Raw genomic sequence first — 27,421 nt, forward strand, 5'->3', positions numbered from 1 at the left:
AGAGATACGGCCTCCTAACCAATGGCCTTCCTTGTACGCACTGTTACCTTGGCGGTTGTACTTTAGCAGTGGGCGGGTGCTAAGGGCACGCTGTGAGCACGTGTGCTGATTGGCTCGTTTTCCCTTCCGTATCATCTAGCCTGCTCGTTAGCCTCGGTCCTTAATCAGCACAGGGAAGCAAGACTTCGGCACTCAAGCTGAAATCATGGAGATTTCACTTGAGAAGCGTGCAGTTACAGCATGGCGTAGCGTATTACAGCCCTTTATAGCCCAGACCTGAGTTAGTGAGTTATGACGGTCAGACCACAATTAGAAGTTAGGAAATTAGCTTTGTTTTACTCTAATATACTCAATTAGAATGTTTTCTTTTCCTAACCCGAGATGTTCCATAAGGCTTATGCAATTATTTCTGAGTTTCATAACATGTTTATGGTGGTTCTTCAGGGGCTTTCACAGTTAATTATTGGATATTAGTGTGTCTGGTTAATTTCCCAGGTTTACACACAGAATTTGCTTGATCAAAGTGGAGAATAGCTTGGAATCAGCCACTCTCACTATGACACATCAGCCTCTCTTTCGCCCTCAGAGAGAAGCTGTGCCAGCTGCCACGCCCAGTCTGCCAGTGGGGTGGCCACACACACACACACACGCACTCTCTTTCTCTCTCTCTCTCTCTCTCTCTCTCTCTCTCCCGTCTCTCTCTCTTGTGCACACACGTACACACACAAACACACACACACACATGCAGCCTGACCCTCACACACATAGACGCACACACCCACCCACACACACAAACACACGCACACAGGAGAGCTTTTGTTTTATCTCTCCTGTAGTACTGCGGTTTCATTGTTTTATTGCACCACAGGTAACAGATATGCACCTTTTATGGTTAGCCAGACTCAGAGCGGTTGTTTTTAAGGAACGGTGTGTTTCATCTGATGCCGTTATGTATTTATGGACGTTTTTCCTATATGCAAATTCTGTGTTTAAGAAGCCAGATGTGGGTCAGTTTTGCTGAAACCTTCGTCTTGCTCCTGGTTTAGGTCTTGTGACTGATTGGCGCTGTGTTGAAAGGGCAGTGCATGTGTGTGTAGTTTGGTGGTGGTGGGGGGGTGGTCCTCCACTTCCTTGTTCTTCCCCACCCCACAGTGGGTGATTGTATCTGCTCTCTGTGTGAGAGACAGCCAGGGGCTAGTACACAGGACCAACAGGTCGCACTTGAGGTTGGGAAAGGGTTAAGCCTCTCCCCACTGCCGGCCGATCCGATTGGCTGACAGACAAGCAGCATGTCAGACAGGTAAGCAATTGCAGGAGTGTGAGAGAGAGACAGACAGACAGAGAGAGAGAGAGAGAGATAGGGAGTCAGAGAGAGTGGGAGAGAAAGAGAGAGAGGGTAGAAAAAAGAGAGAGAGAGAGGGAGGGAGGGAGAGAGGCCACAGCGTTCCGTACCATGAGTCTTCCCGGAGTCTTTTCCGCCCTTCTGGAAATGCGTTCTGAAGAGTAGCCTGCCTGATGGGAAACTGCGTGAGCCAGTACAGCGGGTAAGCTCAGCCACCGCACCCCCCCCCCCCCCAACCTCTCCCCGCCAGCCGTGGGTCAGTCCTGCTTCTTTAACGAGGAAGTGTGAGTGTGTTTGCACTCTTACCTGCTGTGGGTCAGTCCTGCTTCTTTAACTGGGAAGTGTGAGTGTGTTTGCACTCTTACCTGCTGTGGGTCTGTCCTGCTGCTTTCCTGTTGTGTGAGTGTGTTTGCACTCTTACCTGCTGTGGGTCTGTCCTGCTGCTTTCCTGTTGTGTGAGTGTGTTTGCACTCTTACCTGACGTGGGTCGGTCCTGCAGCTTTAAGGGGTCGGGGGGGTGTGTGAGTGTGTTTGCACTCCTACCTGCTGTTGATCGGTCCTGTTGCTTTAAGGGGTGGGGTGGGGGGGGAGGTGTGAGTGTGTTTGCTCTCTTACATGTCGTGGGTCGGTCCTGTTACTTTAACGGAGGGGTGAGTGTTTGCAGAAGTGCTGCTGCTCCAGAGGAACTCCAGAGAGCACAGCGCTCCTCAGAGACGCCTCTGCGTGTCGAGTCTTGACACAGGAGTGAGAATGCGCGGCCAAGCCGTCATTCGGGAGGTGGGGGGGGGGGCACTCAGGGTGGTGCCGCCTTTCGCCGTTTTCCAGCCCTGGTACCGCGTAGCGTTCACCCTCCCTTCCCTCAGTGCTTCCCCTGTTTTTCTCCTCTCCTTCCCCATCCAGTCATTTCTGGTTCAGATTGTGGGGGGGGGGGGTATTTTGTACTTGTGACTCAGTTTCGGTCTCAGTTTGTCATGGAAATCAAAGGGGCTCGGGTGCGAGCCTGTCCCCCGCAGCTCCCGCGGTTGGCGGGATGGAGTTGCGGCGGCCTGGCGGTCCTGCCGCGTTTCTGAGGCGCTTGGTTGACGCGTGGTCCGCTCTGTCCGCTTTTCATCGGCTTGTGAGCCAGCGTAGCTGACAGCCTCTCCGCCAAAGCGGCTCTTCAGCCGGGCAAGATCAGACACATTACTGCATTTCTCTGTGCCATTACCTTTGCTCCAACATCACATCCGCACAGTGCAGTACGTCCTCAGCTTTCACACAAAACCATGTGTCCTGAGGGGCACGTTGGGGAAAAACAAAATTTTGATCTCTGACATTTTAATTGTTATTATACATATGTTTTCTAAAAAAAAAAACTTTAAATACATTTTCTGCAAACGCATTTATTTATCACCCAGCCTGATTTTGGCAGCACCACCAGGCAGGTGAGTGTTTGTCCTGAGGGGCATTTGACTCAAAGCAGCTCAGGTAAAGTAGCTTTGCAAACGTTGTGTAAGACCCAAACCACTGACCTCCTGCCTCCAGAAGACTTCATGATCTTTGAGTAAATTAACTACAGATGACTTAACAGATTACTTAACACGTGTGGCCATATAACAAGGGATTTTGATCTTTAATTACAGGCTGATTAATGCAATGGATCGCATCATTCAGGGCAATTCTTGCACCTGATGGAGAACCTCTGTAAAAGTGGTATGCTTTTCCTTGCCTTGTAGTTCAATAGTTAGCGGCTGTTTGCAAATTCAGTTTGACACAGCTGGTTTCATAGTGCACACCTCCCCCTTTTCCGTTAGCTCTTTGACATCAGCCAATGACATCCTCCCCTCTGTTGCACAGCTAATGAGATGGGGGCCTTCAAAAACATGGGCAGGTGGCTGCCCAGAACCCTTAAGCCTGAAATGGTTACATGTCTTAATATTTCAATTAAATTCAAGCACAGAGTCTACTCCCTTCCAAACTCCAATTACCAGAATGCACTCTGATGCCAGCCCCTTCTGTTTCTTCGCACTCATCACAGTAGTGACCTCCTAAAATAGGCTCTAATTCCAGTCTGTTCAGTAGTACCCAAACCAGAATAGCATACAGTGCCTACAGACGAATGCATATGCAGCTTCGGTATGTGAACCACTTTAAATAGAGAGAAGTGAGAGGGTGATCTGCAGTTGCAATGTAATTGACCCCAAGGGAAATGAGAGCAAATGCATGGGAGGCTGGGTTTTTCTGTGTGAGGATTGGACAGTGCAAATTTGTCAGTAATTTACCCCTCGATGAGGCTGAAAGCTGCAAAGAAAGCAATATGAAAAGTTTTTAGTTTTTTTTTTTTTTTTTTGGTTACCTGAATAAATCAGAGCAGGTGTATGTGTGTGTATTTTGTTTCCAGTGCTCACTCAGACTCAGTAATGACCCCTGAGATGGAAAAATGGTGCTTATAGGGAACCAAGCCTGGTTAATGAGGGCATAAATCCCTAGGAAAGTGTTTGATTGCCGTTAAAAACCGTCCAAACGAGGGCCGTTGACTTCATTGTGAATTTGCTGTGTCCAGCTTTGCTTATTCTGTAGGGCTCATGGACCAGTGCTTCCTGGCCTTCTGTGAAGTTCCAGTAAATTCTGCGCTCCATTAATTTTCATACAAAGTTCATTTTCACTGAAGTAAAGTAGTGCGGAAGTCCAGCCTTAAGGCATTAATAATGGGGGTTTTGGTGGTCAAAGTTCAGGTGAAATTAATGAATGAGCAAAATATTGCAATGCAAGCCTACTTCTTCAGGCCTTGTCTTTGACACAGTCGAAATGGCTTGTGCGTGTACTCTATTGGTATGCGATGTGTATTTGTTAGCGTGCGTATTTCTCCTCCTGTTTCTGCCTTCATCATAAATTACCACAGGCCATTCCAGGCAATGCAGTGTTCTTGTCAATTTGCCAAGACTGTCTAGCCACACTTGTTAATTCTTGTTAACAATTGTTAGTATGACTGTCGGGTGACCACATTCCACCTCTTCCGCCCAAGTCACTTAGCAGGTATGTACACAGGTGACTTCATCTGATACGGGAGTGGTGACAGGAATGCGTTGTCCCCAGGCACCCAGGGTGCTTGTGGGAGAAGTCTTCAGTCCAGGGGCTTGTAGCACCAGTGAGAGAATGCAACCAGACAGGAGCGGTCACTGGGTCTTGGGTCTGTGCCACCATGAGGAGTCAGAGGTCAAATGATTCATCAGAACCTCCTGGTGCTCTGCGCTGTAAAACACATAAGCCAGTGCAGATGAGCTAGCGCACTGTCGGCCCTTCAGTGTAAATGAATTTGTCGATTGTTCTTCGCCCATCAGGGTTATGGTGTCCTGTAAAGGATTGTTCACATGTGTTTGGATCTGGGCGTATCTGGACTGCGAGCTGTTGGCAAACAGCATATAATTACACACACTGCTGCTATTTCAGTATCACGGTTGCGTTAGGAGCCTCATCATTACTTTAGCAGCTCTATCTGTCTCGCCACACCGCTGTGACAGCCCAAAATCTGCTCACAGGAGGTGAGCGGTGTTCATCCTGAGTGCACAGCATGAAATGTCTTCACCCTCGCCACAGATTGTTATACCCAGGCAAGGTGCGTCATGCTTGTGATGTCTTCAGATTTTCTGTCAGGTAGCAGGAAATGACACGACAATGGCGATTCATCTGGTTCTGCATTAATCTTTCAGGATGTTTGATCTAATATCCGTTTAAATTGCAGAGGGCACTTGACTGGTGCTTATGAAATGACTGAAATCAAGTCCATTGCGCTGCAGCTGAACAGACTTCATATATTATGAGTCTCATCACACTGTAGCAGAGCTGAAAGTGAGCTGTCACCTCTGTGCTCTGAATGTGTTGATGGCCGACTCGCATATTGAATTGTGAGGTTATTCATGCATCTTCCAGCTGCTTCTCAAGAAAGCATTTCCTGTGTTCCTAATGGTTTGTCACTGATCTGAAACTTTCAAACAGTGTTCTAGAACCACGTGTTTAGGCCTTTTTTGTGGAGATGTAAGCAATTATTGTGGATTCTTTGCATGTGTTGGAACCTGTGTACATGTAAAGGTTGGTATTCTGGTTTCCTGTGTTACATGAGGTGACACATAGGAAAGAGAGTTCATCGTGTGTGTGTGTCCTCACACGTTTGTGTGTTTTATGGTCCTCATCTTGGATGCAGCAAGTGCAGAGATTGGATTACATGTAGAGCACAGCTGTTATATACACTGATGGTGCCACCCTGCCACTGCTAGTTATATTCAGCTGAATGCCCCAACATCCAATTACATTTTTGAATTGCGGGTTATTAGAAAGCCAGTTCCATTTCACAGTGAATTCACAGTGAATGCCCACAAACATGTCCTGTCTCTCTATGCTACAGCAGCAAGCACTGACAGTCAGCTTATTAATCGGGTGGTAACAGCCCTTTTACTTTTGACTCATTAGTACAGTAGTGAAACAAAAGAAAAGCAGAATAAATGGCAAATTTTTCTCTCTCACACATTCTAATATGGACTGTGGCTTCACTGACATGATGTATTTATATATACTTTATATACAGTGGGCTCCATAATGTGTGGGACAAAGATATTTTTTTCTTGATTTGGCTCTGTACTCTCACCTAGTCCCTCCATTTCTGGGCATCGTAATGTTTCGGATAAATGACCTCACAAGTGTTTCTGTTTAGACAGATGTGTTATTTTTCTTCCTTGGTGCAGGTATAAGAGAGCTTTCAGTACCTGTCTTGATTCTAGGCTTTTTATGTTGGCGTTTATTGGTATTTGTCAACATGAGGACCAGAGTTGTGCTGTTGAAAGTCAAGGAAGCCATTACGAGGCTGAGAAATAAGAAAAAAACTGTCAGAGACATAGGAAGAACTTTAGGCTCACCAAAATGAACTGTTTGGAACATCATTAAGATTAACAAGAGCACTGGTGAGCTCAGTAATCACAAAGGGACTAGTAGGCCAAGGAAGACCTCAACAGTTGATGAACTAAGAATTTTCTCCATAATGAAGAAAAGCCCCCGAACACCTGTCCGACAGATCAGAAACCCTACACAAGACAGGCATGGATGTGTCAGTGACTACTGTCCACAGAAGGCTTAATGAAATGAATCACAGAGGCTACACTGCAAGATGCAAACCACTCGTTAACTGGTAAAAACAAGATGGCAAGTTTGCTAAGAAGTACCTAAAAGAGCCCGCAGAGTTGTTGTGGACAGATGAGACCAAGATGCACTAATATCAGTGTGGAGGCCAGATGGAAATTCCCCTCATCTGTGAAACATGAAAAATATGTCTTTGTTCCAAACATTATGGAGCTCATGGTATATACATTTGCATACTGCATATACAGTATCACGACACAGTACTTATTCCAGAATTTTAAGATATTTTTATATTTTTATATTTTTTCGATGTCCCCAGCATTACAGCCTTAATCAGGTTTCTTGTCACTCAGGGTTGAAGTGCAGACATGGGCGGAGCATGCTCTTAACCCCCTCCCCCCCTCTTCTGTCCTACAGCCAGGTCCCCAAACGGGGGCCCAGCGAGGGCCCTGAGCGCAGGGGTCCCCCTGTGGCCTCCCTCCCCGCACGGACGGAGGTTTCTCCGCAGGAGGAGAGTGCCAGCGTGGGTGCCACGCCCGCTTCCAGCCTGGGGGAGCCAGATGACGATGGAAGCCACTCCCACTCGCCCGCCTCCAGCACCTGCAGCGCCACCTACAGCAACCTGGGTAAGGAGCGCTACGTCTCACCTGTAGCAACGCTGTACAGGTGAGAAGGGGGATGGGTGCATAGAAGAGATTGACAGAACACTGTCATGTCATAATTAATTGCAAATAACTTCAGTTTGGGGTAAGAAAAGTTAACACATCAATGGTTATTCCTCTTTTTCTGTCACTTTATTATACTTTCAATTTATCCTTTCAGTTCATTCAAATTCAGCAGCCTTATGCAGCATACATGGAAGGTTTTGTGATTGTGGCTGTTTTTCATAAAATCTGAACGATATAAAGTGAACCACGATCCCAGGACTGCTTATTAAATGAAGAGACAGGCATATCTTTGATGTGTGATTCACTTTGTGAGAATTTGAGGGTGAATTATTCTCAGTCACTTCTGTATTTGCACCACATTTTGGAAGATGAAAACGGTAAAATAAATTTTCGTTGTGAAATAAGGTATTTTTGTCATCATCTACAGGTGAGGCAGCTCTGTAATAATTAAAATAAGCTGTGCAATTTTTTTTTTTAAAAAGAGTTTTCTCATCAATGTAAAGTAATGAACAATTAAGTTTTCTTGTGTCTTGCATAAAGATTCCTTAATGGAACACAGCAGCCCAATCTTGTAGTTAGTTCCAGTTTTAAATTAGCAATATAATAGTTCATACCACAATCAGTTCAGGAAGAGTCCTTTCACTGAAATGGAACACAAAGGAACTATTAGCTAATGGATATTAGAGAATTTAATGGTTAGTTATATGGGCGGGATCTCGTTCCGGCTCTTCCCTATATGTGCTCTTGATGCATAACAACGATATAAAAGTGCCAGCAGAACGTTTTACGGGCAGCCGTTGGCACTCGATTGCAGTAGGTCCTGCTCCGGGCCTGGCTACTATACTACAGAGATTAGACACTTGTGTCTCAACCCATTTCCTGTATCTACATTAACAACTGTCACACAATATTTAACACGTCATGCCTTTGGAGTTAGCGGACAAAAATCTGATAATTGCATTTATAACTGTGAATCATGAACAGTGGCAGTTTTGAACACAATGTTTTCACAATGCAGTCACCATGGATCTGGAGGTTTAAAAAAAGGTTCCCTCAAATGGCTATAATCAGAGATGTGTTTTAGTCTAACAGGAGGAATGTCACACATTAAGAATGGCTCTAAGACTGATCTCCTGCTACTGTTTGTCACGGAAGGGTGACCTGGTCTTTTCAGGGGTAATTAGCACCAGAATTTCTGAATTTAAAATGCAGTTCTGGTCTGAACAGTTCAATGATGTTTTCTTTTAAATGGCTCCTGTGGCCATAGCTACAGCATTCATGCTGTTTCCTAGAATATCTGTTTTTATATCATTTTGTTTTTATTTGTCTCTGATTTGTTTTTTGGCTTGTTTTAGAGGTGAAAAACATTTCTTATGTAGTTCAGTGGGGACCTTTTATTTTGTGGTGACTGATGTTTTAGTGGTGAGCCCTTTGTGATGTCTGGTTAGATCTGAATGATATAACATGATGTACTGCTCAACTTGGGCCCCAGAAGATTCTGGAACGAGAGATTTCACCACACTGATATGCACGATAGTTCTTTCTGCAGTGCATTTAAAGAGCAATAAGCTGAATTTGCTGCTGCCTGTTTTGTGGGTTTGATTATATACATGGTAGATGGGATCTCTTGACTCCGCAGATTTGTGATTGTGTACAACATATGTTGTGTATTTGTAAAAGTGAGTTTGTATTTTGTGTGTGTACGTGTGTGTGTATCTGCGTGTGTGTGCGTATGTCTGCGTGTGTGGGTGTTCGCGTCTGCATGTGTGTGCGTCTGCATCTGCACGTATGTGTACATGTGTGTGTGCGTGTGTTCGTCTCTGCATGTATGTGTGTGTGTGTGTGTGTATGTGCATGTGCGTGTGTGTGTGCGTGCGTGTGTGTGTCTGTGTGTGTGTGTGCGTGCGTGCGCGCGTCTGTGTGCGTCTGTATGTGTGTGTGTCTGTGTGTGCGTGCGTTTGCGTGCGTGCGTGCGTGCGTGCGTGCGTGCGTGTGTGTGTGTGTGTGTGTGTGTAAAGGTGTGTAATAGCCTGCTGTAAGCTGGGACCTCACCTCCTCAGTTAGTCACCTGTTCATCACTGAATGATTAACACAGCCATTGTCTCTCAAGGCTATTTTTAATTCTTCTTCAGCTGTGACAGATACAGCTGCACAGAGGAAATCGAACCCAGAAAGCCTTTACTTGCACAGTCACCCATTTCACGCCCGCGGTACCCAGTAATGCCCACTCATACTGGGGTCTCAGGACTGTCGGTAGCCAGCAGTACCAGTGAGTCTGATTCAGCCTGCAGGTGGCTGGGCATTGTGCTGCACACAAACAGTGCTTCTAGAGCAGGGATGCTCAGATCTGGGCCTCAAAGGCCAGTGGTACTGCTGCATTTCTTTTCTACCCAAAGTTTTATTGATTGATTGGTCAGAGATTTTACTCACTTGCTATCCTAGGGTTTATATCAGTCCCTGATTAGAGGGGAAGAATGAAAACCAGCAGTACTCCTGGCCTCAAGAGCAGGAGTTGAGTATCCCTTCTAGAACCTTCAACTTGGCAGGAGAGGAGGGGAGACAGAGGATCGGCTGTTGCCATGGCTGCAGTCCGAGCTGGCGCCCGGCACCCAGCTCCCTGCTCCTCAGGATTAAACTCTCAAACACTTTACACTTCCTGCCTCTGCTGCATGTCAGAAATGGAAAATAACACATCGATTCATCCTCCTCTCTGTCTCACGCTCTCGCTTTCTCTCTCTCTCTCTCACTCACACACACACACACACACACACACACACACACACTCACACACACACACACACTCCCCTCCCCTCCCCTGGCAGAGCAGTCGGGACGGCAGTGGGCGCGGTGCAGAGCGGCGTGTCGCTCTGTAGGAATGCTGAAGTGGCACAGGGCACGATGCCCGCTGTCGAGCGCATAGCAGGAGAGAGGAGCAAAGAGAACGACCGCGGTTCCTCCTGAGTGCAGTTTCTGAAGCGGAGGTAGAAAGGTGGAGAGGTAGGGAGCGGAGAGGAGCGGAGAGGAGAGGCACCCACAGGCTCTGTCCCACAGGCCGCACCTGTTCCTCGGGCCCTGCCTCCCCCCTCGCGCATCGCGGCTGTCTGGGTGAGTGCTGTTAGATTTCGGGCTGCTGGTCCCTGGTTTGCCTTGATCGTTCATGAACTCTGAGGCCATAGGATTTCTGTTGACTTGCCGTGCGGTGAGCAATCACTTTATTTCCCTGGTGTCCTTAAACTTTGCAAATCGTTTTTTTTTTCTTTTTTTTCCCATTTGCGCTTATACGGATACGGCTCTCCCGTGTGTGAGAAGGTGGGGTATTTTATGCACGTTTAATTCTCCCTGAATGTGCCACGGTGAAGTTGTTTTGTGGGGGTTTGCTGGAAGGGGCTTATTTCGAGTGAGGTATGGGTTTGTTCCACGCGCTAGTATGGCACTACTGCAGGCATCAGTGGTTTCTGATGCCAGAGTCTGTGAATTTGAGCAAGATGCTGCTGTGATTTGAGCAGACATTCGTGTTTTAAAGGCCTTTTTATGCCAAACTGAAGTTGTCTGAAGTGTTGTGTAGCATTGCACAGCAAACATGGAAAAAACCCATGCTGCTGCTATCTACTGTGTTCCTTGTTTGTTTTACCTTTTAAGTTTTTGTTTTATTTTGTTTGCAGTAAGATAAAAATTCACCATTGGTACTGTCATGATCCCAGCATAGTTTTTGAGGATTGCATGGGAATATTATCATGTGACCTCAAATTTATGCCATAACATAAATGAACTCCCATTGGCTTGGTTCATTTTAGTCTGGAGCAATTGGCCCTCCCTCCACTCCTGTACAAACCACTTTAAAACTGAGAGCAGAATAACTTGTACGATGTAGAACCATGCTAAACGACTCATCCATAAGGTCAAAAAGGAGCAATGGATGTTTAACAGATGCAGAATTGAGGATCTTGATGACTTTATTTACACACGTCTTATCCCCATGTCTTATTTTATGCACGTCTTGCGCTTATGCCCTTAAAACTAATTGGTTTTGGAGGTTAAGGGACATTCCACTTTAAATCAGTTCATCTGTGTGTGTGCTTGCATGCATCCCTGTGTGTGCATGCTTGGCTTCGCTCTCTTCCTCCTCTGTTTAGTTTCACAGTAATCAGTAGCTACTCTCATTGTTTCAGGGAAAAAAAGTCAATAAAAATAAAGTGGGAGAAATGCATTTATATTGCATCCTTAAATGCTCAAGTTGAACATGTAGGCTTCCAGCATGACACATCCCCTCCCCCCAAAGGTCCCACAAAGAGATTGCAAATCCCATTTTAATATTCAGTCAATGGTTCAGCCGGGCCTAACTGATTGCGGGGTCAGTGGGAAAGATTATCCCAGCATGCACAGGGATTTGCAGAGTGGAAGCAGATGATTGGATAGGCTTTTGGAGTGTAGGTGCTGTTTGTCCCCATTCTACACAGAAGACTGCAGTGAACTGCCCCTGTGCAGGTGTGCGAAATGAGCTCTTACCCTCTTCACACCATTTCACTGGCTGTAGCCTCATTATTCAGTCCTCGTTAGCGACCGTTTGAGAAAAGCACACTTTCACGGTCCTGCACAAAGAAAAATGCGCTTGCACTCTCCTGCAAAAACGCTCACACACTCATGCAACGACACACTCACCATTACACACACACACACACATACTCTGTCTCTCTCACACACACACACACACACACACACACACACACACATGCATGCTCTCTCTCTCTTTCTCTCTCTCTCTCTCGCACACACACGTACACAGAGGAGACTGAACACCCTTGATGACCTGATGTGCAAGTGACGCACAGCAAGAGAGCCCCACTCTCTATCATTACACTTGAACTTTGAAATTTCTTCCTGCTGAAATCTTTTCAAACAGTAAAATTGTCTGTAACCTAGATTGTCAGTGCAGGGGTGTGTGTGTCTGTGTGTGTGTGTGCATGCACGTATGTGTGAGTTTTGTGTACATGTTCCTGAGAGATAGGAACCTCTGATACCCCTTGCATGCCCTCGATATTCACCCCTCTTCCTCAGGAGGAGCCGGATGCTCTTCCTCTCGCCTTCATCTGGGAGAAACAAAAAAGACAGAAAAGAGTTCCGGGTCATTTTCTCTTCAGTGGAGCTGTCTGATGCGGAGTTGGAAAAGAATAGGGTACAGTGTGAGCAATAAATGTGGAACTCAGAGCAATTAAAGACAATTCACATGATTATAAATAATATTTAACGCAACATCATATGGAAAGCATGCAGCCTTCTGACACATCAACCACTTTTTCATTTAATAATATTTTATTAATATTGCTTATTACTACCAGAACAGTCTATGGTTGTTTAGTGTGCAGAAAAAACTGGTTATGGGAAACACCCGTTAAATATGTGGCAGGCTGTTCCTTCATGATGTCCATCTGCTCTGCACTGGTTCTGCCACTGTTACTGTTTTCATTTAGCAGTTAGCGCAGTACTGCCACTGTTATTGTTTTCATTTACCAGTTAGCGCAGTACTGCCACTGTTACTGTTTGCATTTAGCAGTTAGCACAGTACTGCCACTGTTACTGTTTTCATTTAGCAGTTAGCGCAGTACTGCCACTGTTACTGTTTTCATTTAGCAGTTAGCGCAGTACTGCCACTGTTGCTGTTTGCATTTAGCAGTTAGCGCAGTACTGCCACTGTTACTGTTTTCATTTAGCAGTTAGCGCAGTACTGCCACTGTTACTGTTTTCATTTAGCAGTTAGCGCAGTACTGCCACTGTTGCTGTTTGCATTTAGCAGTTAGCGCAGTACTGCCACTGTTACTGTTTTCATTTAGCAGTTAGCGCAGTACTGCCACTGTTGCTGTTTGCATTTAGCAGTTAGCGCAGTACTGCCACTGTTGCTGTTTGCATTTAGCAGTTAGCACAGTACTGGCGCTGTTACTGTTTTCATTTAGCAGTTAGCGCAGTACTGGCGCTGTTACTGTTTTCATTTAGCAGTTAGCGCAGTACTGCCACTGTTGCTGTTTTCATTTAGCAGTTAGCGCAGTACTGCCACTGTTGCTGTTTGCATTTAGCAGTTAGCGCAGTACTGCCACTGTTGCTGTTTGCATTTAGCAGTTAGCGCAGTACTGTTACTGTTTTCATTTAGCAGTTAGCGCAGTACTGCCACTGTTGCTGTTTGCATTTAGCAGTTAGCGCAGTACTGCCGCTGTTACTGTTTTCATTTAGCAGTTAGCGCAGTACTGCCACTGTTACTGTTTTCATTTAGCAGTTAGCGCAGTACTGCCACTGTTACTGTTTTCATTTAGCAGTTAGCGCAGTACTGCCACTGTTACTGTTTTCATTTAGCAGTTAGCGCAGTACTGGCGCTGTTGCTGTTTTCATTTAGCAGTTAGCGCAGTACTGCCACTGTTACTGTTTTCATTTAGCAGTTAGCGCAGTACTGGCGCTGTTGCTGTTTTCATTTAGCAGTTAGCGCAGTACTGCCACTGTTGCTGTTTTCATTTAGCAGTTAGCGCAGTACTGCCGCTGTTCCTGTTTTCATTTAGCAGTTTCATTTCCTTGCTTCAGGCACATAGTTCCTGCCATGGTAGCAGGGGGTTAGGTGACAGGGTGTTTTTCCGTTTTGCCCTTAAGCCAAATTGCTTGGGTAAACATTCAACTGACATAAATGGATGAGATCATTTAAAAGATTAAAAGTAACTCTCTGTTCTAACATTTGTATATAACGCCTCCTGTAAAAGGGCTTCGTCTTCGCTTATGACCACCATTTGAAATGTGTCTCAGTCTGCCCTCATTTCCCCCAGTCTGCGAATTTCACCAAAGAAAAAGGAAGGAGCCCTTTCACAACAGATTCTGTTCCCTTCAGCGGTTATGTTTCCGGTTTCATTAACAGGCTGCGTACATTAGCGTCAGCTTGATGACCTTGTGTGCGTGGTTGCCAAGCATTCTCTGCTGGTTGCTAATGATGCTACTTAAGTGACTCTGTAACAACGCATTCTATCCCCTCTATGGATGCGAGACCAATTTGCTAGACCAATAAAATTATGTTTAGAGCCCCTAACAGCTCAGGGGCGCCTCTGGGTGGAAGTGACGCAGTTGCAGGTGAGGTGTGGTGAAATTGCTGAAAGATTAGATTTTTTTAAAAACAAATTGAACACTGTGTGAGAAGGCTAATATTGTCAGTAAATCCATTTTTTAACATGCATATTCTGATTCAATTAGGAAATGAAATGTTTTTCTTGTATCTTGAAATTATAGCTTTTGAAGGATTGCTCTGAACTGCCATGCACTGCTTCTGAACAGTTTATCAATTTCTCAGTGGGAAGATGAAATGGGCTGTTTAATTCCCATCATGCACTGCTGTTTTATTATGTGTGGCTTTTTACCTTACTGTCTGTGGAAGGGGGCACGTTCATTAGTGTTCAGAAGAATAGGTCAGTGCTAACCCACCCTTCATGTCAAATCACTTTCCAAGTGCCTCTTTCCAAGTACCCAAGGTGAGATTTTCCTCTTCCAGCATGGAAAAGATGGATGGGTCTGATTTGACTTATCGGTTTCTTCAATCCTCCTTAAGAAATCAACACTTGGAACTCCTTATCACAGCAAAGCACACGGGTCACGTAAAACAAAAATCTTTTAAAAGATTACTTCTTTTTTTTTAAAGAATTAGCTGTTGAAGGTAATTTGACGGGAATGGCTGCTTGGTCGAGTGTGTTAAAGGGCAAGCTTTAATGAGTAAAGCCAACTTTGTGCTAATGGGCTTTGTGCTGCTGTGTCTGGATGTGTGGTGTAACAGGTATCTGGTTGGTGTTTGAATTGCCCCCCTGTGATGGGTCAAGGATGTGTACCACATGTGTTTGTGTGATTGTGGAAGAAAGCCCTGTTTTGTCCTGTAAGTAAGATGTGAGCTATTGTCTTTCTTTCATGTGTGCTGGTCTCTCTCCACTGTGTGTGATAGTCTCTCTCTCTCTCTCTCTCTCTCTCTGTCACACTCACTCACTGTCTCACCTTTTCACCCCACAGGTCAGTCCCGGGCCAACATGATCCCCCTGAAGCACCCCAGGAACATCAAGGCCTCCAACGACAACCTGGCCTGGACTGAGCCGGAAGCCCCCGAGGGTGCCCCCAAAGCCACGCCCCCCCCACTGCCCAAGAAGACCATCGCCCGCGCCAACACCGAGCCATCAACGCTGGGCAAGGACGCGCTGGCCCCGCGGCCCAAGGGAGAGGCCAAGCCCGGGGGCACCAACCTAAGCGTGGCCAACCCCCTGTACGACCTGGACTCCACCTGGGAGACGGCCAGCCAGAGCTCCTCCCTCAGCTCCGAGCCCCGCCCCCTGGAGCAGGAGTCCGGGGATTCGCTGGAGAGGCCAGCGGCCGGGCCGGGACGGCCCACCAACAGCTTGTCATGCCTGGCGTCCACCACGGGCCCCGCGGCCGGCCGGGACAAGAGGGGCTGCCGCAGCGCCGAGTCGCTGGCGGGGCGGGGCAGGCCGGCAGGCAGGGGCGGGGCCTCCAAGCCCCAGAGGCCCGTCCTGTACAAGGGCACGGAGAACTGGGAGGAGGTGGTGGGGCGGATCCGCGGCCTGCACACGGACACGCTGCGGAAGCTGGCGGGAAAGTGCGAGGACCGCTTCATGGCGGGGCAGAAGGACCACCTGCGCTTCGGCACTGACAGCTGGTCCGACTTCCGCCTGACCACCGGCAAGCCCTGCTGCGAGGCGGGGGACGCCGTCTACTACACCGCCTCCTACGCCAAGGACCCGCTCGTCAACTACGCCATCAAGGTGAGCGGCCTCACACGAAATACACACACTACATATGCACACACACACCACACATACGCATACACACACATGCCGCACACATACACACACAAACAACACACATGCACACACACACACACACACACACAAACAACACACATGCACACACACACCACACATACGCATACACGCACATGCCGCACACATACACACACAAACAACACACACACACACACACACACACAAACAACACACATGCACACACACACCATATACACACACACACGCACGCACATACCATACACACACACACACACTACATATGCACACACACACACCACACATACGCATACATGCACACACACACACACACACACACAAACAACACACACACACACACACACACACACAAACAACACACATGCACACACACACACCATATACACACACACACGCACGCACATACCATACACACACACACCACGTATGCACACACACACACCACACATACGCATACACGCACATGCCACACACACATGCACGCACATACCATACACACGCACACACCACGTATGCACACACACACCACACATGCGCATACACGCACATGCCACACACACACACACACACACAAACAACACACATGCACACACACGCATGCACATACCATATACACACACACACCACATATGCACACACACACACACACACACACACCATACACACACATGCGCACACACTGAATACATACACATGCAGATGCACAAACACATGCACACTCACCAAAACATACAGTCATACAAAAGAGGAATTTTGTTCTTAATTTTGGTGAATTTCTTTTAAAATGGATATTCTTTTTAAATTATCTGTAATTATCTACAGGAACTTGTCTGGAGTGGTTAAGTGTGTAGCAAATGTAGACCCCTTCAAGGTGACCTTGTTTCAGTGGGCAAGAGATAAGGGGCATGAGTGACAGGTGGGGGAGTTGGGGCATGCAAGGTGAGGCAGGGAGCTATGGGCTAGAGTTTATGCAGGAGAGAACGATTTGGGAGCGGCAGCAGGTGTGATTGACAGGTGAGAGGTGGGGGTGCATTTCTCCCTTGTTCATTAGCTTTCCTGCAGAAGTAGATAGCTATAGAGCGGGTTGCATTATTAAACACTAACACACTGCCTTCCCAGGTCCCCATACACGACACACTTCAAAGCCCCACTCTCAGCAAAGAGAAACAAAAACACACACCCACCTCCTGAAGAAACCTAGCACAGCAGCCCCTGATAGCACTCCCCCCCACCCCAAAAATACATTGCTGCAGTCTCAGATAGCACAAACACCCCTCCCCCACAATAAACATAGCGCTGCAGTTTGACAGCACGCCCCCGCCCCATCGTCACATAAATAACGCAAAGCCGTGGAGTCCTCTTCCTGCCTCCCACACACCCCCAATTAGAGAGTCTCTGCATGAGTGGAGCTGGTCTCCTCAGACTCTAGCAGAGTTGCATTCAAGCCACATCTTAGTCTGCTAACGAGCATTCTAGGCTGCGTCGTGCAACCAGTTCCTCAAGAGGTTTCCGGAAGTTTCTCTCACAGTTTCAAAATGGAGCTTCGTGAAGGACGGGTGACGCTGGGTTCTCCTGCCTCATTTGGCAGCAAATCCTAATCCTAATCCTACCTACCAGATTTTTTTAAAAATATTGCATACTTTTTGTATACGAATTTCTAAATAAAAGTGTTTTTTAGTAAATAATTAAGAGTGCACAATTTTTTTTGCCCTTTTTCAGTGGCAACTGCTCCTTTCTGGAGGCAAGCTGTTGTAGTGTGGAGTTAGTAACAGGTTTTTTCAGCAATGAAAGATGATGTGGGAGATATACATAACCTAACAATAGTGACCTTAATATGAAATATAGAATAAGAACAGCAGTGAGCAGGAACATAAAAAAGGAAAATTATTCAGAAATATCTTGGCTGTTCTGATGTCAGTAGTGATTTTTTCATGCATTTGCCCCGTTTCTCTTCAAAGTTCCAGAACTTGAAAGCCCTGGAATAATCTTATATAATCATCACAATGAATGCATGTGTGTGTGTGTTCATGAATAAGATGGCTGCTGAGTGCTTTGATCAAACGTTCAAAGGAAGTAACGACTTATTGCAGTCAGCTCCAGTATTTTTATTTTTTTTTAGTTTTTCTGACCAGTAAAAAAGAAAACGTTACTGTACTGATGGGAATATCTGAGTCCATAATCATAATCATTGGGTAGATTAGCTAGATTTGAGAAATTGCAGCAGAATTAACATCTTTTTCATGTTAAGTTACTTTTTCTGAATACACAGGATACTCCACTCACATCTGTTCCTGAGCAGTGCTGTTTGTACTGTGCGTCATATAAGAAGATAAGAATATGAGAGCACATAGGCTAAACAGCCTGTTGTCACTGTCTCGGCTCAGCATGTGCCTATGAAGCAGAGAGCACCCAGCACTGCATCAAGGCTGGACATCCCAAGGGCCTCTGCTTGTGCTACATGGCTTGGCAAGCTATCAGAATACTGTTACTAGGCTACATACCGCTTACCACAGACAAGCTGTTCTTTTTTTGTAAAATATCTTTTCAAAATTTTATGCTTAATTTCTCCATTAAAGATCTTTCATCACAGAATATATCACTATCAGACAAAGAAAACAAAGGCGAAGAGAATATTTTTTTAATGCATGTGTGATATTGGATAGGGAGATGGCTATGGAGAGTGGTCTTTTTGTGTGTGTGTGCACGCAAGGTCGGGTGTGTGGGGGAGTCACACACAAATTGCATAAAGCAATATTTTCTGAGTTCTGAAACAAAGTGAGAGAAAGTGAGGCCTATTGCAGATATTTCAGGAGATTTCTACATCTCTAATGCCTGTGTTAATGAACACTAACTCACCAATATTCACCACTCAGTGTGAGCCACTCATGTCGTGCAGTTGCCGTGGAAACTCTTTGCTCCGGTGTTTGGTATTGGATGTTGCCGTGGATTTTTGGACCAATGTCTCCATGCCTGCCTCTCTCCTGTTATTGCTTCCATGTCTAAATGTTGTTTATAGAATCGTATTTATTTAAATCCTGAATATTTCATGCTTTCTGTGTCAAACGAATCTGTGCCCTCACAATCCTGTATCAGATGGGCATGGTGCTGATTTTTGATGAGTTTCTTAAAAGTCTTTTTTATATGTTCAGAATAAATCCCAAAAATATTCGCTGTCTCAGTCGGTGGAATGCTGTTGTTGTCCAGAAAGATAGCTCTGTGTGAGAGGGAAGCATGCTCTGTCCTTATAGTAACTCTGTGCCCCATATTGGCATGGTCTTATATTTAGTAACACTTGTATGAACTGTGTGTAGATATAGACGTGGTCTAGTTATTCTATTTAACACTGTCTGTATCATATTTAGGTTTGGGTTTATATTTAGCGCTGTGTGCATTTAACATTCTGTGTCAGATATAGACATGGTCTTGCAGTTCTTATATTTACTACTCTGTGTCGGAGATATAATTAGTTTGTTAATATTTAGCTTTGCTGATGTTTAACGGTCTATGTATCAGAGAAGTGCTATTTTTATTTTTAACATGTCATATATAGATGTGGTCTGGCCATTTGGTGCTCCTTGTATGTGTGCTTGTACAGTATGTACATATGTACGTAGCAGTCTGTGTGTGTGAGATGTAGATGTAGTGTTTAAGTGGTTATATTTGGCAGTCTGTATGTGTGAGGTGTAGTAGACCTGGTGTTTAGGTGCGTATATTTGGCAGTCTGTGAGTGTAGACCTGGTGTTTAGGTCATTGGGATGTTAAAATGGCATCAGTCTGACTGCTGTCCCTCTGTACTGTACAGATCTGCAGGAGTCAGGTGAAGGAGACCCAGCAGCAGTTCTTCCACAGCCTGGCGGTGCGGCAGAGCCTTCCTGTCCACTTCAACATCCAGCAGGACTGCGGCCACTTCCTGGCCGACGTGCCCGCCCGCCTGCTGCCCTGGGAGGAGGAGGAGGAGGGGGAGGACGAAGAGCAGGAGAAGGCGCAGGACAAGGCCGAAGGGGAGGAGAGGAAGACGAAGGAGGCGAGCGAGAGGACGACGGCGAAGAAGAAGGAGGAGGGGGGGCTATCGGCGGAGGGCCAGCCGGCACACGTGGGCGGGGCGGGGACCCTGCGGAGCCGCGTGGTGGTGATCACCCGCGAGGTGCCCTTCCAGACCGTGGCGGATTTCGTGCGGGAGGGGGCGGCGCGCCACGCCCGTAACCCGGACCTGTACGAGCGGCAGGTGTGCGTGCTGCTGCTGCAGCTGTGCTCCGGGCTGGAGCACATGAAGCCCTACCACGTCACGCACTGCGACCTGCGGCTGGAGAACCTGCTGCTGGTGCACTGCCAGCCCGGCAACCCCTGGAACCTGGAGCTGCTGGAGCCCAACAACAACGCCGCCGTCGCCGGCTCCGCCACCTGCCCCGCCCGCCTCATCATCAGCAACTTCTCCCAGGCCAAGCAGAAGACCACGCTGGTGGACCCGGGAGTGCTGAGGGACCAGTCGCGGCTGGCCCCCGAGATCGTCACGGCGACCCAGTACCGCAAGTGCGACGAGTTCCAGACGGGGATACTGATCTACGAGATGCTGCACCAGCCCAACCCCTTCGAGGAGATGCCCGAGCTGAAGGAGAAGGAGTACACGTGCGCGGACCTGCCCCCGCTCCCCGCCCGCTCCCTGTACTCCCAGGGCCTGCAGCAGCTGGCCAGCCTGCTGCTAAACGCCAACCCGTCGGAGCGCATCCGCATGGCGGACGCGCGGGCCTGCCTGCAGTGCCTGCTCTGGGGCCCGCGGGAGGACCTGTTCCAGGCCCTGAGCTGCAGCCCCGGGCTGGCCCAGCGCGACGCCACCCTGCAGAACTGGCTGGACCTCAAGCGGACCCTGATGATGATCAAGTTCGCCGAGCGCTCGCTGGACTCGGGCAGCGGGGTGAGCCTGGAGGACTGGCTGTGCTGTCAGTACCTGGCCTTCTCCAGCCCCGAGACGCTGGCCCGGGTCGTCCGGATCCTCCAGCACCCGCCCACCCAGCTCTGAGCGACCAGCAACCCCCCCCCTGGACTGGCAATCTCCATGGTAACCACCTCAACGTAAAAGAGACGGCAAGCTGCTGTTGGCCGTCCTCAAAACCTGCACCTGACGTGTCCACAAAAAATAAACAAAAAAACAAACCTCCATCCGCTTTCTCATGACAGATGCCATTCCTTGCGCTGTACTCACAAGTATTTTTAGATTCATGGTTGTGTTTGGATTTCTTTGTTGTTTTTATTGTTCTGTTTTTTAAATGCTGGGTTGTGACTCGTTTTATGTCTTTTGAATCTGTTTGCCATTTGGAAGTTTTCGAACAGGGTGGCAGAAATTAGCCTGTAGTCGTGAAAATCCTCTGGTCTCCACCGTACATTATCTTTTCACATAGTCCCAGACTAGCCCTGAACATCTTCTCTTCCTTCGTTAGTGCAGTGTACACTCAGCCGCGAGGCTTTGGTCTGTGTGGGAAGGTGTAGTGGGAAGTGTTCCTAGAAGGTTCCAGAACGTGGCCTTGTGCTTGTGCATGAGTAACCTGGGGGAGCACGCAAGTCTTGGCAGACGCGGGTGTGACGTAGTGAGGTCTGATTTGGGACGGCCGCACCCCTCAGAACGCAGGACACTGCAGGGCTTCCTGGTGTGGGGCTCAGAAGGGGAGAGGGGGATACTGTAGGCCAGGCGTGAGCGAGCTAACCAGCTTCACATCATTTACACAGCGCCTCAGGCGGGAGGCCTCCCGTCTTACTGGAGTCTCAGGAGGGATCTTCATAAGGTCAGCATCACCACTGAAGGCCAAAAATGCCCTGGGGTGAAGCTCTGCATTAGCCTAAAGCTGACTCACATCTGTGGAATAGACATCACTTTACGAGAGCCCAGCTCCCTTACGGAAATGGAATGTAATGCAATAGATATTGTGCAACATATTTGTAGAATTAAAAAAAATATATATGCAGTATATATATATATATGTATATTTATATACTGTATATAATGATCTAGATATTTCAAAGCAGTGTATTTTTAAAAAATATTCAATATCTAAAAGCTGCATTAATTAGCATATTCGCCCCTTGAATGATGAAATGTATCTTGATATCTCCCTTCAGTATGTTTTCGCTATGTTCTGTTTCCGTTAGGAAAGCAGGTTTGTTTTCTTCAGACTGAGTTCAGGACTGGCCCTCTCTGTTCTGAAGTCGACTGCAAAGTTAAATGCTGCTTTAAGCTCTTCTAACAGGTGAACCTGAGGTGGAGAGCGTCAGACGGTGGAATGGTTTCTGTCATCTTCCATGTGTGCTTCAGATGAACAACTCCATAGCTTCCATATATCCAGTAGATCTGTACCTTATCCAACATTATCTGAGAGAAAAACAATGACAGTAAATTCCCTGTCAGCAACAGATGACAAAACACAGGCAACTTGTTGCTTTTCAGTATGAATGCGGAGGTTGAACGTGGTCAAACATTTAGGAACCAGTAAGCTCAAATCAAGATCTTCCCCATATTTGATCGACAACTTCAGCATATTTTATTATTTTACTGGCTTATCTTGAAGATACCATATAAAATTCACTTTTCTGTTTTTGTGCCACAGATGATATTTATGCAAAATTTGAAAGCCAAAGATGGACAACACCAGTGTGTGTTTTGTCAGTATTTTGCTTTAGGACTGCCCTTGGAGAGTACAGGTCCGAGTAGTCCCACAGGTTTCAGTCACTGAAAAATCCCTGTCATAATCACCTGTAATGAAGTGACCTTACACTAGAGATACATCTTACTGTTTTTATCAGAAAATCACTCGTTAAAATGTTTTTTTCTCCTTTTTTGTATGACTTTTTGTATCATTTGATGGATTAGCCTTGTCCTTCATCGTCCTTGTTAAAACCCCTGGGGATGTCTCCCATTTTCTACATGATAACTTTGAGCAAAAGCCGAGGTCATAACAGCTCTGGTGATCTGTTATTTTTTATTTTTTTTTGGGGGGGGGGGATGTTATGAGGGGTGAATGGCTAGAAAAAGATACTTTTTAACTTTAGGATATATGTGCAATTTTTGTAAATGTGTTACCTTGGCAGATGACAGTATTTAAACGTATGTATGTACTTAATACTACAGTACACATCCTCTCTGTTATCCTAGCTGTTTTCTATGGGGCACATAATTGCTAGAAATGTAACAGATGGCACATCTTTCATCCTGTGAAGAGAGACCCTGTGATGTGAACTGCATCTCTGGGTGAATTTGGATTGTATGCATGAGGGACTGCACGGTTTTTCAAATCTGAATTGTTTCCGTCTTCTTTGTTTCTGTCTTTTACTCTTCTCTTTCTCTCTCTCGCTCTCTCTCACTCTCTTTCTCTCATTATAAAGGCTCAGACGGATCAGTTTGCACATTTTTGTTATAAGCAGAGAAACAAACACACTCTTGGATAGAGATGAGGAGGTGGAGTCAGGAGGCCTTGATGGACTGAGGGGACTATAACAAGCTGCCATTTTTATTACAGGGTGAATATGGAATGTACGAGTTTGTTAACTTACGTCATGTGACAGTTCTGGGGGCGGAGTCCTCCCGTATCCCGGCAGACTGCATCAGCTTGTCTGAACCACTATGCTGTGCGTGTGAGCTGCGGATCAGTGGACAGTAAGCACTACCTGTGAGACCCCTCCTTCCCCAGCCACTAAAGCACCCGCTAAGGTCTGGAGACTTTCAGCCACACCATCTCCTGAGACTCACAATCCCAGCCTTCCACCTGGCTGATCTCCAGAAACCTTAATGATTGGTTTAAAACTTCTCTCTTCGAACTCTGTTGCCACAAGTGCACGCGTACACACGACAGTGTGTGCCAGTTTCATGAAAGTCCCTTGTTAGTATTTTTACCTTTACTGAGTATTTATTTCATACAGGCACAGAAATGGCCCCAGGGGCGTAACCCTGCTCATGATTGACAGTGTGGTGTCCGCGGTGTGTGTCGTGTCTCTGCTGAAGAACTGGGCTCGAAGCAGAGCGGGACGCAGTCGGAACATGTTTTTATGGGGAGACGTTTCTCCAGGGCACATTGGCTCCAAGCTGCTGCTGGAGAAATAACCTACAGTGGAATAGGCTGGACTGCACTGGTGGCTGTCCTCCCTTTCTTAGGAGTGTTTTTTTAATCCAATGTAGACAATGCTTACTATATATACACACTATATATGTGGCACTGGTACCCATCTAGCCAGGCTGGCATGGTCTTGTGCAAATCGAACCAGAAAAGCTTTATTGTTTTTGTGTTTTTAAGGAATCCTGTACTACGGGACGGTTTTGGATTGTCCGAAACGGGTCGGTGACGACGCCTTTTGTCAGTACGACCCCCCTGTACGTAACAGTGCAGAGCACTACGGCGCACACGCGAGGTGGTTCGCACCTTCGGGGAAAAAAAAAAGAAAAACTTGTTTTGCACAGCGTGTGAGTGGAGGAGGAACGGCGGGCCGGGAGAGCGGTTTGGGGACTGCGCTCCGCTTCGTACGCTCACCAGTCTTCATCGGCGCTGGAGTCGTGCTGTCGTTCGCCATTGCGTTGTAAGAGCCACTGAACACGCAGAAGAGCGCTCTCAGCTTCTATATATGTGTATATCTCTTGGCGTGTTGCCACTCGTTGTTGATCAAGTTAACCAATAGTAACAAAACAATAAATATATGTTTTTATATACTTTTTTTTGTCAGTTTTGTCATTTGCTATTGTCTGGTTTGTGTGTCCCTCTTGTGGCGGAAATTGAGAATTCATTTACCAGTAAAGCTTTCTTTAATTATGCCGTTCATTTTGTTTATCCCAAAAGCAATATCAGCAGAAGCACCCCATTTGGTAAATGTTGTTATTCCAATAACCCGCCATTATTTATTAAAATAATAAAACCTATGGCACATCTGTATTTGTGCATGGCATCCGGTTGGAAATTGACCAGTGGGGTTATTGCAATTTAATTTTAAGTGACATTCATTCCTATTGCATTACCTTATTGATGCATGAATCCAAAGCCACTGCCAGTTGTTTTTCTGATGCAGAATTTCATGAGGATGGAACTGTGACTGACAGGTGATGGTTATTAACCTGAAATGAGGGTGGCTGAGTATTTGGAAGTGGACTGGTCCAAAGGGGGTGGGGGCGGGGGGGGAACTCTACAAACACTTAAGTGTTTGATTCTGGCTCTATAATAATGAAAGCTGTGTGAAGTTCTTCAAGGTCTCCCCCATTTTTGTCTTGATCCAGTTCACACTGTGGTCAGGACAGGGTAAGATTCAGACCATTGGTTTACTGTAGACTAAAGTCCTATGTTGATGTGGATTGCTAAATAAACAGATGATGGTCAGCACTGTTCAATCAAGGGATGTCCGATTACAAAGGGGTTTTTTTTAATTTATTTTTTTTTTAAACACAATAGTCACTTTTAACATCGGACTGCAGGTCTTCTTTGTTTTTTGTCTTCTGAGCTTTGTCCATGCACTGGATGTCTGATTGAAGCTGATAACTCAACCTGTGTTTTATGTACATTCCAGATTGATCCCTGGCCTACCATGGACTTCTGTGGACTTTTCATCATTGGATTATTATCAATGTGCATCACAAGTGAGGTTACATCCAAGTGAATGTCTGAACACGATCAGCTTGCCTGTCACTAGAGCCAGTAACTCATTAACACCTGTCACTCATTTCTTGTCATCACTCGTACTGGTATTTTGTCAAAGTTGGACCGAGTTAGAGCAGACGCTGGATTTTCCGTGTACCAGTCATTTGGTACCAGTCACTTTTATTCACAAAATGTCTTTAAAAACATTCTTCATCAACTCCTGCAGAGGAAGGTTTCATATTACCAATAAGAAAACAGCTGTCTGCAGGCAACCTGAGGCTTAGCAAATTGTTGGGGGAAGTTAAGCCATTTTAAAGGAGATAAGATGAAACTAAACTGTGAATAAATTAATCAAGGATTCCTGCGTTATTATAATCACTTGTTTTTTTCCCCTCTCTGTAATATTTGCTGTTAATCCCAGTTAGGTTTCCTGATTGTTAATGATTGTGAAGCTGAATTACCTTTAAAATATGGTTTTATTTGCTTACGAAGCTCTTGGCTAAATTGATCATTTACTGCCCATGAACAGGAAAACACGGCATAATGAACATAGAAACGATGTAGTGTAATGTTGAAAGGAATAAAATAGCTACGCAAATTTTAAAAATTGTGAACAGTGAAGGTCGTCAACTAAATTTTCTTGATGGCCAGATTCTTTTTTTTCAACTGTGGTTATAGGCTAGAAATTTCCATGTAGTGCTTATGTTTATAAGAAGAAGATGTGTTGAGCGTGTGTGTACATTTATTCTGGAAATATGGCTTGTTATTACTTATTAAACAGTCATGTGTCAGGTACACTGCAGATGCAGATGGAGACATGATGTTTTTCAATTAATCTGAATAATGTGTTTTCCCTCTCAACGATCAAAGACTTTCTTGATGTACCTAAATTATACTTATTTCCCCTTCTCAAAGATCAGAGCCAATAGAATAGCTATGATGGATAAATCTGTGGCAGTTTGGTTGCCTGTAATACCATTCTTCAGAGGAAGTAGAGCATTGTTCACTTCCAAAGTGATCTGTGTTCAGGCTTTTAATCAAGAGAATCTAGAATTTCTGTCAGGAGACCATTTGACATAATGTACATACCTGTGTGGTTGTATATCCTTCTAATTTTCATGAAACATGTATATGAAGCATGTTGGGATATATATATATATATATATATATATATCATAGCATTTTATCGAGTTCATTGGCGCAGATTATAACCACTGTGAATTTTTCATTTCGTGTCTCCTCCCCCCCTCCCCCCCCCCCCCCCCCCCCCCTTCGATTGAGAACATGATTTATTGTGTTTGTGGGTGACGTTGCACTGTGAATTTTTCATTTCGTGTCTCCTCCCCCCCCCCCCCCCCCCCTTCGATTGAGAACATGATTTATTGTGTTTGTGGGTGACATGTTGCACTGCTTATTATTAGCCACAAGGTGGAGACACGTACGCCCATTTGCTTGTGTTCGTCTCGAAAAGAGATTACGTCATACGTTTTATCGAGTTTTTCTGACGCAAACGCAACATGCATATAAGGCCATACTGCTAAAAATAAATGTGAAATGATTTTTTTTATTCAAGTTGTTTGATTTACGTAAGTATGGTTAATGCTTTATAATAAAATTATGTACGTCAATCTCAAGTCAATCTTTGAACAGGTTTTTACAAATAGTTGCCAGAAAAATGAAATTCAAATTATTGTAAGTATCCTGTGTGACTGCAGGACTGCTTTTAATCAGAAAATATGTATGTGAGCTATTAATGCCAATTTCTAGATGCAGCAATTCTTTTTCAAGACGGGTGAGAACATAAATTGTTTTGTATCTTTTTTTTTTCTTCAATTTGACATAAGCAGTTGTGCTTCTTGAGTTAATTCTATGCCACCT

At 45.8% G+C, this 27,421-nt stretch overlaps 1 protein-coding gene across 2 annotated transcripts in view; it reads left to right on the plus strand.

The window, feature by feature from the left end:
• Positions 1-24,627, plus strand: part of peak1 (pseudopodium-enriched atypical kinase 1) — a 120,327-nt gene extending 95,700 nt beyond the window's left edge. For both annotated transcript variants that reach the window (XM_035395671.1, XM_035395672.1), the window contains 3 exons: positions 6,869-7,077; positions 15,139-15,902; positions 19,744-24,627. In XM_035395671.1, the coding sequence (XP_035251562.1) occupies positions 6,869-7,077; positions 15,139-15,902; positions 19,744-20,958 (2,188 nt within the window). In that variant the 3' untranslated portion in view covers positions 20,959-24,627. The remainder of the gene's footprint in view (positions 1-6,868; positions 7,078-15,138; positions 15,903-19,743) is intronic.
• Positions 24,628-27,421: the final 2,794 nt, after the last annotated feature.

Source organism: Anguilla anguilla, chromosome 16, assembly GCF_013347855.1.
Source record: "Anguilla anguilla isolate fAngAng1 chromosome 16, fAngAng1.pri, whole genome shotgun sequence".
Lineage (NCBI taxonomy): Eukaryota > Metazoa > Chordata > Actinopteri > Anguilliformes > Anguillidae > Anguilla > Anguilla anguilla.